Source organism: Plutella xylostella, chromosome 8 (assembly GCF_932276165.1).
Source record: "Plutella xylostella chromosome 8, ilPluXylo3.1, whole genome shotgun sequence".
NCBI lineage: Eukaryota > Metazoa > Arthropoda > Insecta > Lepidoptera > Plutellidae > Plutella > Plutella xylostella.
This window is the reverse complement of record NC_063988.1, coordinates 5,365,398-5,379,200: the sequence shown is the minus strand read 5'-3', so window position 1 is coordinate 5,379,200 and position 13,803 is coordinate 5,365,398. Positions and strand designations below refer to the sequence as shown.

The window sequence follows — 13,803 nt, the reverse complement described above, 5'->3', positions numbered from 1 at the left end:
GTTTGTAATTTAATGAAGTTAAATAGTCGATTGAGAATTAGGATGCAGACTGAAGGTCTTTTTTTGTGTAAATAATACTATGTTTGGTTTTGATTTAGTTTTTTTTTTGGAAGCAAAATTTACCCAAGCCATGGAAAAAATATCATATTTTTACAGTAGTATTTTATTTAAAACCGTATAAATTTTGTGTATATTATTTATTGCTGTAAAGATTTCATCAAAGAAAGTGGTATGTGGCATACCTACATACCTATTATTTTGTACTTACAGTTAACTATCATCTATTAATGAAATCCGACACTATACCTACTTAAACCAAAGTCAAGTAACTTAAAGAATGAAGATTTTCTTAACAAATCTGAGCCTTAGAAATAATATTATTATTTGTCAAGTGATACAAAATACCTGAGGTTGGAGACAGAAAATGAATTTCTATGCAGTTTTTTTCACCCTGGGGCCTAACATATTATGCTGTTGATGATAATATGTATTAAGTTAATTATCAATTATGTGGTATCCAATGAAAACTACATGTCACATCCGTGCCGTATTGTAAATGAGGCTCTATAGTTAAAGTTACAACGTAAGTTAAGTTCCATACATAATAAAATGTTTCATAATATCTTCTATGTAAATGTGATATAGAGAGAGACTTAGAAGTAGGTCTAGTCTGCAGTAGTCCAGTACGGGGAGTAGTCAGAGTTGTATCTCTTTCTTTACAACTTAATCAAACACGGAATCTTACTCAATAGATACATGATATATCAGTCATGGCCTTATCAAACATAATATGCTGATTTTTTAACAGAATTAGAAAAGAGTCTTGGTACGCAAGGTTTTCTTCACCGTAGTAGACTGTCGCGTTTTCTCCTTGTTTGCTGGTGGCGTGTAACATCTCTGACAGATTGAACTGTTGTGTTTAAATAACCAACGTTTGTGTTTGCAATACCAATTTCTATCCAGTGCTTAGCTGATCAATCTTTGCTGTAAGTTTGTAATTAGAATGAAAGTAACGCACCGCCAACCAAAGGGCAGACGCAACGCCAGCTAATACATACCATAGTTGTACATACAGTGTGTTAAGTATTTGTGCGTTTTAAGAAACGCAACCGCAATTTATTGATCGTGTGACAATACTTGAGACTGGTTAATTGGAGGGATACGCAGTAATTTTAGAGCTGTACTGAATCTAACTGTAATCATGTGAATCGCATGTCTTTAGCAAATGTCTATTGCTTGGGGTCATTTTCAGCCATACGCCTTTAAGCCTATCAGTGGCATATAATAGTAACTATTGCAATGAAATTTAGCACACGCTACCGAAGGCGAATCTGTGGTTGAAAATTGGCTGCCTAGGATTGTCATATCGGATGTTCGGACACCTATAGTGTTTGTGCCGCTCTTAGGCGCAGGCCACACAGAAGAGAATTGAGACGCAGACGGGGCGCGGACATTGTCTCTACTGCGTCCCTTTCATACAAAATGTATGGAAGCGACGCGGTGCAAAACATACAGAAGAGAAGGGACGTCCCCAGTAGAGACGAATGTCCGCGCCCCGGCCACGTCTCACGTCTCTTGTGTGTGGCCTGCGCCTTATTTTGTGCGGATTCTTATAAGCATATTATTATAATTAACATACCTACGTATCACGTTTTGTGTGTCTTTCTGTGCAAAGATTAAGCTCTCAAATATAGGGCTCAACAACTTAACTACTACTTAAACTAGGTTGTTGAATGTAAATAGGTAATTTCTACATGTTTTATGTTGTATTTGTGACACTGTTTTATTAATTATTCTTGTAAGCTCGTGAGAATTGCTCTGAATGACTGTGTTTAAAGTTTGAGTTGTTCAACTCCCACTGTCATATCAAATGAAATGCTTTGTCGATGTGTAGCCAAGTCATGTGTTTGTTGTCAAAAATATGAGTTCCTTAGTTGTGATCTGTCCATTTAATTAAGTTTATTATGCAGTAGTCGCCCACCTAATTAAACTGTTGTTTCATTCATTCACATACATATTTTCAGCAAGTTGTATCGATGCAATCAATCTAGTACCTATCATGTTACAAATAGTTTACAGTTTAGAATTTTAATCCTACTACCTATCTAATAGCAAAATTCACATACATACATAGGTACTTAAAACCTGTTCCACAATATTTTCAGACAGTCGGATTATGTTTTTAAATCCTATAGATATGATTTTACCATTGTGCAACAGGTATTTAATGTAATTGTAAATAATTATTACACACATAACCGTTACCGTAATGAAGTTATTGACAAAATGAAAGTAGTCTTATACTGCACCTAAATAACATCAACATGTAGACAACCGAGTTGTAAATAAATAAATCAATAAGTAATTCAATTTGAGACCACGTTTAAAGTTGGAAGTAAAATAATATCAACTTGATTAAGTTAAAGGCTCAAAAAAATCAATCACTTCTTAAAATGTTAAAAGAATTTGCTAATTTTAGTAATACTAATACACAGTAGGTACTGCATATTGCAATGTGATGGTTTTAATCACTGTTTATTATCACAAAGTGCATTATTTTGTAATCACCAATCACTGCCTTTAATCTTTCATAATGCATTTAAAAGGTACTCATGAATACAATATACCACGTTAAACCATTTATAAAAAAAACCTAAAATAGTTATCAATCTTAATGAACTTATTACCTGAAATATTATTATAAACATTGAAATTGTGTAAAAATACATAACTAGAATTACTTTAAGTTTTCTACAGTTGATTGTGTTGAATATAGTTGAACCATCACTTTTTTTTTATCGTTAACTATTACTTGATTCCTTCCTTGAGCCATACCTTTCATAGATGTATAAAGAAATCTATTTTGGCATGATTAGAACTATTTTGCTGATGATGATGTTTAATCTGAAATCTATTTTTACATTACCTACTACCACGGAATTGAAAAATATTTTTTTAGTTTCTAAAACTGATTTGTAAATCTAAACTGCATTTATGAAAGCTGTGAATCTGTACTTAATTATCATGGAGTATCTCAGTGTTCGATAATGTCACTTTTGTGCAAAATACAATAAAGTTATTGAACTTTCATCTTGTTTGTCTTACTTTCTTCTTCCTTTATATCGGTCCATAAGGTACCGACTGTTAATGAGTATTCGCTGGATGTGAGCACGGTACAAGTCGAAATTTATATGATTATTATATCAATTAGCAACTATCAAGTTTCACGTACAGTATTATTTGTAATTTTTTATGTTACAGCAGATATAATAAATACATAATTAATATGATATGCTCACGTGGTAACATCGATGGTCCAGGGCAAGGCGTGGGCCCCCCTCGAAGAAGCATTCCGAAGAAATCTTGATGTTCACACACACAATTCTCTTATCCTTTAATACTTATAGTAAACAATTACGCCTAATGTCCGCTGGTGATATTTAACCAAAACTTCCCGAATTCACAATTATTCTGATAATGGTGACCGCGCCGAATCACAAAAGCTTAACGACCAGACGGAGGCTGAAAACGACTGACATCTTGACAAAGTAAAATTAACGTACCGTATAAAAAGAAGTAGAATGATTTCGATCTACCCACATAAGCACAATATTAAAAGTGTTCGACCGGTATCAAACAGTTCTCCTTCGAATATTTAAGATTTTGTATGATTTTGATCGACAGTCCAGTACCAACAGTACGCAATTGTTCTAATGGCTAATGAACTCTAGGTAATTCTACTTAATAATAATTAAAACAACTGTAAATATTAATCAACGTTTATTTTAGAAAAGATGTCCAAAAATAATTACATAGACAGGGTGAAAGTGGGAGGTAGGTAGGTACAGAACGTTGTCAATTTTAAAATTACGTTTTTCACTTCGGTATCATTGTATCGTTGGGAGAAACGCCTTTTAATTTCAACCCGCTTTGTATTTAAATGACTAATCATGTTAGGAACAACGTTTGGTATTTAACAAATAAATGCAGTGATAATGGCTAACTACCTCTTTTCATATGAATTAAATACATATACTGTTTTAATTTCTTATTGGTAATTTAAATTCATAAAGCTCAGTTTTACAAAATAAAAATATTTCGATTGGAGATCCGATCTTGAGAGAATCATCTTATGTACTAAATAAATGCTAGAAAATGGACCTCTGCAGATAAGATACAATTACATAATACTTTCTAGAGATAGAGTTCCAAAGTTCAGTCTGAAAATATAGATCTAAACATCACTATTATCACGTTGTATTAGATAAAAGCTATTCTAACATTTAAAAGTTTAAGTTATGGCTTTTGAAAAAATCTATAATAATCCAAAGTAAACTGCAACTAATCTACGTTATCCGGACTCTTATCTTACATTAAATCAATATACGAGCAATATCTTAAAATTTCAATTGATTAAATTTAGAACAGTCTTAAAGGAAACATTGAGAGAACATCAGATGGTTCTTATTCTTAACACAAATTAATCGTACGATTACACAAGATAGTCACAGCCCTGTATGTGCCTATTTCCAATATTAACATATTAAACATTTATTTAAATATACTTGTAGATTGTAGATAATATTCTAAAATGCACGAAATTAAAATTTGTGAAACTAAATGCACTAAGATTTTTATGATCAATGTGTAGGTAAGGTACGCTTATTTTCCCCTAACATTAGTCATCCGTGGTGTTTTGTCGTGTGGGCTGTAACTTAATGAACAATATGGGTACATACACTACTCAGCCAATCAAAGACAACAAGCCGCCTGCCCCTGTACCTATCGCGAACTTGTTTTGACAACGATTTCCAGATTCAAAAATATGTCATTTATTTTAACTTCGTTTTGATTTCACAATATGAAAATTAGACTAGTCATCTTAAACCGGCCGAGCAGTAAACAGTAACCACCTCATTCGTACTTGACATTAAACCTCTCCAGCTGTTCCTTGCACTCCGCCATCGTCTTCTTGAGTCGCTCGGTGGTAGCGGAGGTCTCGTTGCCCCGCATCAGCCGCCAGCAGTGGCCGATCGTGGTGTAGAGGCCACACACGTTGTGGAACACGCGGATAACCTTGTCCCCGGCCACGAAGAGGTGCTTGTTGGTCGAGTCGAATACCATGCTCGTGACTAGACCTGGAATTTAAAGATGAGAAATTGAGATGAGGAAATTTTTATTTGACACAAAGCAAAAATTATACGTTAGAAATTATAGATTAGATGGGATTTAAATTTTAGGTGTTCAAAGGTAAAGGGGCATGTATTTTTTTATTGTATTAACAAGTACCTAAGATCTCTGAAAAAAAGGGAATCAATTCTCTTTTTCGTTATCTTGTTTAATTATCTTATTTAAAAACATAGCTGTTTTATTGAACTGATTGTACCTACATGTATTAGGTATCGACTAGGTAGGTACTTAAATCAGAAGACAGAGATTAAAGCAAATTAGTTTGTTTTTATCAACCTTCGTCTATTTACTCAACATAGACGCAGGCAGATCAATACACGAGCGAGATAAATATTTTACATTTGCACGTGGGAAGATAAATCAAGGATAGCCTCGTTAGCAGACGCTTCTTAAGAATCGGTTGTCTGGGAGACGCATTGAAAGCCTTTTGCCACTTAAAGTGAAGGTAGAATTTCAAGCAAATTTTTTTTTTTTCAACCTTCGTCTATTTACTAAAAACATTTTACCGATGAATACACGAGCCATATAGATACAGGGTCACAAAAAATATATCCGAATCCCACCCTCAGCGTCACTGAGGATATGATGCAAATATGTAGGATGACAGTTTATGCGAGATGCGAGACTAACAGTATAATAACCATCACAATTAGACATTTTGTACCCGTGGCAGTCAAAAACTGATGCTCATGGTGTTGATTTTCAGAAACATTTTAATCGAAAACTATTAAGTTTTTTAGTTTGTATACTCCTGAGCTGACCTATCAGCCCTTCAAGGGGGGTCTTTGACTTATGGAACATCCTGTATATTGAATATTTTCTATTTGTATATGGGGAGGTGGGAAGATAAATCAAGGATAGACTCATTAGCCGGTTGCCGGGAGACGCTTCGAAAGCCTCTTACGAAGGATGGAAAAATACAAAATATATATATTTGTTATTCTTTGTATTTAGTCTGAGTCTACCCACTTGAGTTGTTACAAAGAAATAAAATGTGAAGACGAGCAAATCATTTGGAAATTTATAGTATCAGTATCTACCAGTATCAATATAATTATTATGGCATGACATAGTATATAATAGAATAAATCTTTATTCAAGAAAACAGCTTATGATAAAACATACATCCCACAAAACCAAATCTTGCTATGGTTCGACTGTGGGTAAGGTGTCGTACTACATAATAAAATTAACATAGCTAACAGTAAGTATATTTAGGTATCTAAGATAAAAATGATATTAATAGTATAAACTTAATCATGATATTTTATTTATAATATTATAAATTATTATTTACCGCGAACTCTAACCGTGACAGCGCGATACCAGTTTTCTAATGACGACAGCGAGATAGCTTAGGATGTTAGAGTTTAATTTTAGATTTGGGAACTATTTGTTGCGGCAGGTTAAGATGAATGGAGATAAGGAGTTGGCGAGTGTCGCGATGACGTGGTTAATTGATATCTACTTGCACGTGGCAGATACACTGTATCTAGCGCCCGGCTCCACGCCAGCATCCGGTCGGGTAGACATGCTTTAGGTATAATATTTTGACATAATCCCGCAGTATTTCTACATTTTGGCAAAGGAAAATAGTACTCCATTTTTAATAGTGACATAGACCTTTCTTTCGTTTGTAACAATTATTGCCATCATATCAACATACCTACATTCATATTGTTTACTATTCCTATGTATCGGTCTCATCAGACATACGGTACCTATGTTTTACAGTCACATACATATATATGTATACCCCTGCCGGGGACGGAATCAGGGACGCTTTAGTCGGACTAAATAATGAATGTAAATACCTACCTAACAATCCTTAAGTATGTGCAATAAAACAATCCTATGAAGAGTGTTCCTGTGATAACTACAGACACGCCAATAGCGGCCGGCGGTTTAGCAATAAATTGATTCACATTAGCGCAGAGCTATTGAGCGAATCAAGACTTGCACGTGGCACCGTATAGTGCACGACACATCTGCATGTGTATGTTGCATTCAAATTTGCCTCTTACGACGTATGAATTAAGAGGGACAGTAATAAGTTTGCGAACAGGGCCTCTATATCTATAGCAAACTTGTTTTGACATCGACATCTTTGATACCCCCTTTGAATAGTAAATTGACATGAAACTAATGACAACACAACTCCACTGCAATGTTTTAGATTTATAGCGGTCAATAACCGTCTGAAACAATATCTGTAAGTTTGTACAGATATTGTACAATACAATATCGATGGCTATCGATTTGGAAATCGGTTTCATCTGCCCATATTTGTGCCGAAACATTATTAAAGTATATAAAACGATTAGAGACTCGTGCCGTCTTACCTCCTTACTTGCAAGTTGTATTAAAACGTGACGTGCGCCCGAGATTGCATCTTACTATTGGACTCTCAAAGGGCTTGATTTCTTTTCAAAACTTTCTTAATTTATTTCTTACTAGCTTTTATCTGCGAGCTTTTCGATTCACCTTAAATGGCTTTCCAATAGGAGGCCCTGGATGAAAAGAAGTATACACTGAAAATCTTCATCACCCCAGCCTCCAAATTCTAAAATGACATTTCTTTTATTCTTGGGATTCCCATTCGAAAACCAGTTGTTTCATCTGATAAAACTTCAAATTTAACTTTGCAAAGAGGCGTTGCAAATCTATCCGCACCTAGAAGCCATCCGCAAGGGCGTCTACGGGTGTAAGACGGGGGGACACCAGTACAACTTATACAGTCTGAGAACGTTAACTTTGCAACAAAAACAAGTGTCAATGCCAAAAAAAAGTTTTTTACGGCAACAAGGCATTCTTACTATTTTTTGGTATTCCTGACACTAACGTGGTAAATATGTCTTAATTTTAATTAATTAATGCCGCACAAAAAGAAACGATCCCCCTATTTTACCCACCTGTAAAAACGTTATCGATGGTCCCGAACAGCTTGCCCGTATAAGTATCATACAGCTGGACGGAGGCGTCCACGGCCACGGCCAACACCTGGGCGTCTGGAGACAGCGCCAGCCGCGGCGGGGGCCTCCAGAGCGACCGCAGCGGAGACCTCTGTCTCTTAATAGCGCCCCGTGATAGCCCCACTCAATAAAATGAAGACATACCTAGCTAGGCTTCACATTTTTTGGTATGAACACTTTTTTGCTGTTGCAAAGTTAGTCGGCGTTGTCAGACTATTGCCGAGTTGCTAATGTGTCATTGGATCTATGTGTCTCTATCTGTCCGTATACTGTCAAAGCAAGACAGCTTTATATTTAATGTCGACATTACCTAAAAAAAACCTTTCTGTTGTATCTACCCCACGTACCTGTAAAAGCATTTTCGATGGTCCCGAACAGCTTCCCCGTATAAGTATCATACAGCTGGACGGAGGCGTCCACGGCCACGGCCAACACCTGGGCATCTGGAGACAGCGCCAGCCGCGGCGGCTGTCGGCCCGGGGTGAAGCGGCCAGACTCCAGTAACTGCGGCTTGCCGCTGCCGCTGGCGAGGAGACCTGGAAGTTTCAATTATAGTTATGTCATAAATTGTGTAGGTTTAGGGCTGATTTTTCAATAGTCAGATAGATGTTATCTGAGGAGTAAAATTATTGCTTTCACTGTCTTACAAAAACATTCTGACGCGACAGCATCAGAATTATTCCTCAGATAAGTTTTATCTGACCATTGAAAAATCAGCCCTTCGTTTATTAGCTTTACTTTGAAACATACGAGTTTTGACCATTTACGTCAGTTTTAAACGGTCGGGCGTCTTCACAAGCTCAAGACGCCCGAAAACGACTACATGGTAACTGTACTGCATGATGTAATTATACAATAGAATAAGTACTCTTTACTTGCACCATAAACTGCCTCTGTGGTCTAGTGGTAGAAGCCTCGCTTCATGACCCAGACGTCCCGGGTTCGATTCCCGGGTGGGACCATCAATTTGTGTTTCTAAATTGTGGTTCTAAGTTTGATTAGGACATAGAAGGCTGATCACCTGATGTCCGAAACAGTGAAACGATCCATGCTGTCGGATGGGCATGTAAAGCAGTCGGTCCTGCGCCTAGCTCTCTCCAGTCGTGTAGGTCAATCCGTCCCATCGGGCTATGAGAGTGATGGAACAGAGAGTGCTCCTGTGTACTGCGCACACACTTGGGCACTATAATCTACTCCTGCGTACATGGCTGATCTCAAATGAGATTGGCCGCCGTAGTCGAAATTCGGCTAGGAGGACATTATTTGCACCATAAATATTGAAATACAATAAAGTTTAATTAAAAAGAAAAACAGTACAAAATGGCGGCCTTATTGCTTAGCAATCTCTACCAGGCAACCTTTGGATGGAAGAGAGTTTAAAAATAGGAGGTAGCTAATTTTATACAGTATGTTTCCAAAATGGTATGCCACCACCCCCTTTCGGCTTAGTATGCCACTTTTGCCACATCGTGATGGGATGAATATATCACAGAGGGCTCTACGATATTTTTTTCCGTCAAAAACATGAAGGAGTCGGAGAACACTTTGCTTTATCCCTTCCCAACTAAATAAGGATTGGTGACGACCATCATCTCACGAATTTCGTCATAATTAATTGGGATTGCGAATTGTTAATTTGGGATGTTTTCGGACCCGTGTGTTCGTGGCCAGTTATAATCATGAGTCATAACTTTGCGAAAATTTCCCCCCCAACTATTACTTTTTCACTGAACCGAACAGATACATAATATACAATTCAAAAAAAACTTCACGAGCCAGGCAAAGGCTAATAATAATGACGTAATGATAACATAAATATTAGATATTGAAACACCATTATGTACTGCGTTTATTTACTCTACGTACCTACCTTTGAATGCATTTGTTGATTATATTATGTATACTGTTATATGTTATAAAGTTGCACACGTGTTACATACACAGTGCGCCAACCATGAGGTTGAAATGTAAACAGAAACACTATCGTATAACAGTACGTGTAAGAGATCCCGTAATAACATTATTGTTTGACAAGTATAAGAAGCGAACGGCGTTTATTTATTTTATGTATTTATTTAATTCTTTATTGCACAAATATATAATAAATAATAACAAAAAAATATATAAAAAATAATACTTAAATAAAAAATAATAATAATAAATGCACAAAAGGTGGGCTTAATGCTAAGAGCATTTTCTACCAGCCAACCTACAGGAGGTACAGGCGTTTACTCGAGTGAGGGAAAATTGGTGCATTCGCCGGAAAAGGGAAGCCCAATAAATTGCAAACTCATTTAGTTAAATTTAACTAAATGAGTTTGCACCAATTTTCCCTCACTCGAGTAAACGCCTGTACCTCCCGTGAGTTCACGGTGTCCTTAACAGGGATTCTTTACAAAACTTTATTCACAAAGAAATTGATGCGTATATTATGAGTTTCACTCGTAGAAGAAAGCACCATTTCTATAATAACAATTTTATGTCTACATTCTGTCTCCTACTAGATATGTATGTAGGTACCTGTACCATCTTGATTAATTATAAACTATTGACTAATATTAAAATTTAAATAATTTATTGATGGAATAAAAATATATCTTGATTACATTTAAAGGCGAAGTTTGTTAGTAGCGACAAATATTGATTTATTCATCTCAGAGAATCTATAAAAAAATATACTTTAGTCTCATGCCTGAAGACAGCCCTTAATAATAACAACATAAACGAGTTACTGCGGAGGTTCATGACATTACAGCCTGTTTAACCTTCGCAACATGTTATTATTTACTCTTGAAAGAATTCCTCCTTCGCCGAGTGATTCTGGTTTCCACCGCTAGCGGAGTGAATGAACGTGAGTGACCAAAAAACTGGTCCACGCGTCATCATTGTTTACCTGCCAGCTAACATTCCGGCCAAAAAACTAGCCACTGCCTGCATCTTTATGTTCGAGTGAGGTTGACAAAAGTTCAATGTTATTTTTTTTTTTGGCTGTTTTTCCGCATTATGTAGGTATAGTATACAGGATCTTGCCGAAGACAGTTTAAAGTGCCCACAAAAAAATATGCTTATGTTGGACTGTACGCAAGGCAAATTTATATTACTTATCGTACACTATATGCACGTGGAATCGTATTGCTAAGGGATAGAAGGTACTTTACTATCTCTTACGTAATTAGAGCACTTAAATATTATATAATCGTATTTGTATTTATACACATGTACATGGTACGTACCATGTGTGTTGATAAATTGTCTAGCGCGTAGTATAAATTGTGAGATACGGCATAAGTAGGTGGATCGAAAGGTTAATTGGAAGCAGTACCTAACCGTTGCCGTTTTATCTGAAGATTATTTATTTATGTAGGCTACGTGCGCAAGAGCTAGACATACAATAGTACCTAATTTGTATAACAAAGATAAGATAGGGATCCTTTTCAGAGGGTCAAAGCCGTGGCCCGATCTCTGTATTCGTATTGAAATGTTTCTCGAGCGTTCCACGTTTTCCTGGTTTATTCCGTTCGGCATGGAAAAAATAAAGCAATCGTCTCATTAAGGAAAATATCCGTTCAAAGCTACGGCTATTAGAATAATTCAAGTGTCTTATCGCAACGGACAAACGAGATCTAATTTGTAAACGATCCGGACAGTGAAAGTGCGCTTGCATTAGATAGTAGAACAACTTAGCAAGCACATTACTCGAGTGCATTACACTCCGATTACACAAACACACATAGATAACAGTTCCAGAACGGCTAGCAGGGGGCGCAATTACGACGTGACAAAAGTTTTGCATCGTGCTCACTCATATCGCGCAACCGCAAGCGCGAGCGCGACGGAGAACTTTTATCACGTATTAATTGCGCCCCGTGCAAGCCCTTCAGAGATAGAGATACTCACCGGTGACGTTGAAGAGCTTCCACGTGGCGTCCATGTAGGCGATCGCGACGTACGACGAGTCCATGCCGAAGGCGAGGTCGTAGACGCCGGCGGCGTGGCCGGGCAGCTCGGGCCCGTCGCCCGCACGCTTCAGCCGGCCATCCTCGTATTGCACGTCCACGCTCTCGATCCCCGCGGCCGCGCCGCACACGAAGATGTAGCGGCCGCACGGGGACACCCTCGCGGAGTGAGGCTCCTTCACCCGCACCTGCCGCCGGTGCGCCACCTTGCCCGACAGGTCCCGCACCACCAGGTCCCCGCCCGCCGAGCACGACATCACCCACCGCCCGTTGCTCGATATCGATATCCCGAAGCCGATCACTTTGTCATCGTGCATCTGAAACAGAATTGTCGTCAACGTGACTGCGAGCTGATAACGTCGCGACGTAGTTGGGCGGGCGCTTTGCATCACAAAAAGACGAGTACGTACCACACGCAAAGTTTATTCATGCACAATCCTTTGTGGTGGAGATAAAAATAACAGCGACTTTCGCTTGTTCGCCTTTCATCTACGCAGCACGCACCGCCAACTCCGCGTCTCTTCCGTTTCCTAGAACGCACCGGCTCACTCGAATCTTTCGACTATAAAGCCTTGGCTAAAGATTATGAAGAATCACACAGATATTCCCAGTGGATAATTCAGAGAAATCCAACATTAAAGTACGTTTGTGAGGTAGCGTGCAAGGAAAACAAGCGGATGGACCTTCCTGCGGCTAAAAATAAAGATTTCGAGGTTGTGCGAGCGCCGCCGATGGCAATGTACCCATATAATGTACCTACGCGAATACTCATTGTTCCATCTTGAGGTCTTTCTTGGCTGGGCCTTTAACTCATCTATACGTGACTCCAGAGGCCTTATCGGGGAATTCACATAAAGAACTATAATAAATAATAGTAAAGATCTACTATACTAAGCTGTTAACTGTGAACTTAGAATGAGTTTTTGATAGGACATTGGCTACGGCTAATTAGATACATTTCGTGTGTGATGTATGTTTGCACTCGTGGATCTTCAACGACAGCAAGATTTTAAATTTAGCAACAAAGGCGGAGGTAGGTAGGTAGGTTGGTTCCGACGAGGGAACGGTACCAGATTATCATATATCTACGTCAGAAACGTATGCTCTAAAAATGCAATGGAAATAGAGCGTTTTACAAAATTTCCATCAAATTTCACATCTCGTAAATTCAAATTGAGGCAGATCGGATATCCATTATACTTAGTAGCGGACAGATCCACCTACTTTTTATTTTAATTTTAACGGCGCCAGTCGAAAGACCTCATCGAATATCGAATAACATTGATTTTAATTAGCATAAAATATACTTTGTGTTTATTTTACTTCCTGTTGATGGTCCCGGTACGGTCCACTTTTACATAAATATATATTCTTGTATCCGTATTATAAAAACAATATGTTGTAGTAAATGGCTGATAATAATAGCATACTGATTACTGACTTAACATCCCCGTTAGTTATAATATGGTTAATATGAATACAGTGAAAAATACTGTTTTGAACAGCCGACGAATTAAAGTGTTGACAAATTAGTAAAGAAAAATCTTGAAGGACTTACTGCAGTGTTCCTGTGTGTACCGACATCTTATTTTATATACCTAGGTAGGTACTTGATTTGTGCTCAATTAGACCTATATAATTACTGAGTTTTCTTTGATAATATAAAAAATCCTTTGAATTGAGTG

General features: G+C 37.5%; 1 protein-coding gene across 1 annotated transcript; it reads right to left on the bottom strand.

Moving 5' to 3' along the window:
- Positions 1 to 3,763: 3,763 nt before the first annotated feature.
- On the bottom strand, positions 3,764 to 12,549 carry LOC105381668 (transducin beta-like protein 2). The gene is made up of 4 exons (XM_048622839.1): positions 12,529 to 12,549; positions 12,060 to 12,435; positions 8,510 to 8,698; positions 3,764 to 5,138 (listed from the first exon to the last, which is right to left on the bottom strand). Exons 2-4 carry the CDS (start codon positions 12,433 to 12,435, stop codon positions 4,915 to 4,917), a joined length of 789 nt encoding a protein of 262 aa, XP_048478796.1. The 5' UTR covers positions 12,529 to 12,549; the 3' UTR covers positions 3,764 to 4,914.
- Between the last annotated feature and the right edge of the window lie 1,254 nt (positions 12,550 to 13,803).

What these genes read in the sequence shown, in the direction of transcription:
- LOC105381668 (XM_048622839.1), bottom strand. Translation starts at nt 12,435, where the DNA reads ATGCACGATGACAAAGTGATCGGCTTCGGGATATCGATATCGAGCAAC. An exon ending in GAAGCTCTTCAACGTCACCG is followed by an intron (nt 8,699 to 12,059) that starts GTGAGTATCTCT and finishes TGAAACTTCCAG; the next exon opens with GTCTCCTCGCCAGCGGCAGC. An exon ending in CATCGAAAATGCTTTTACAG is followed by an intron (nt 5,139 to 8,509) that starts GTACGTGGGGTA and finishes TTTAAATTCCAG; the next exon opens with GTCTAGTCACGAGCATGGTA.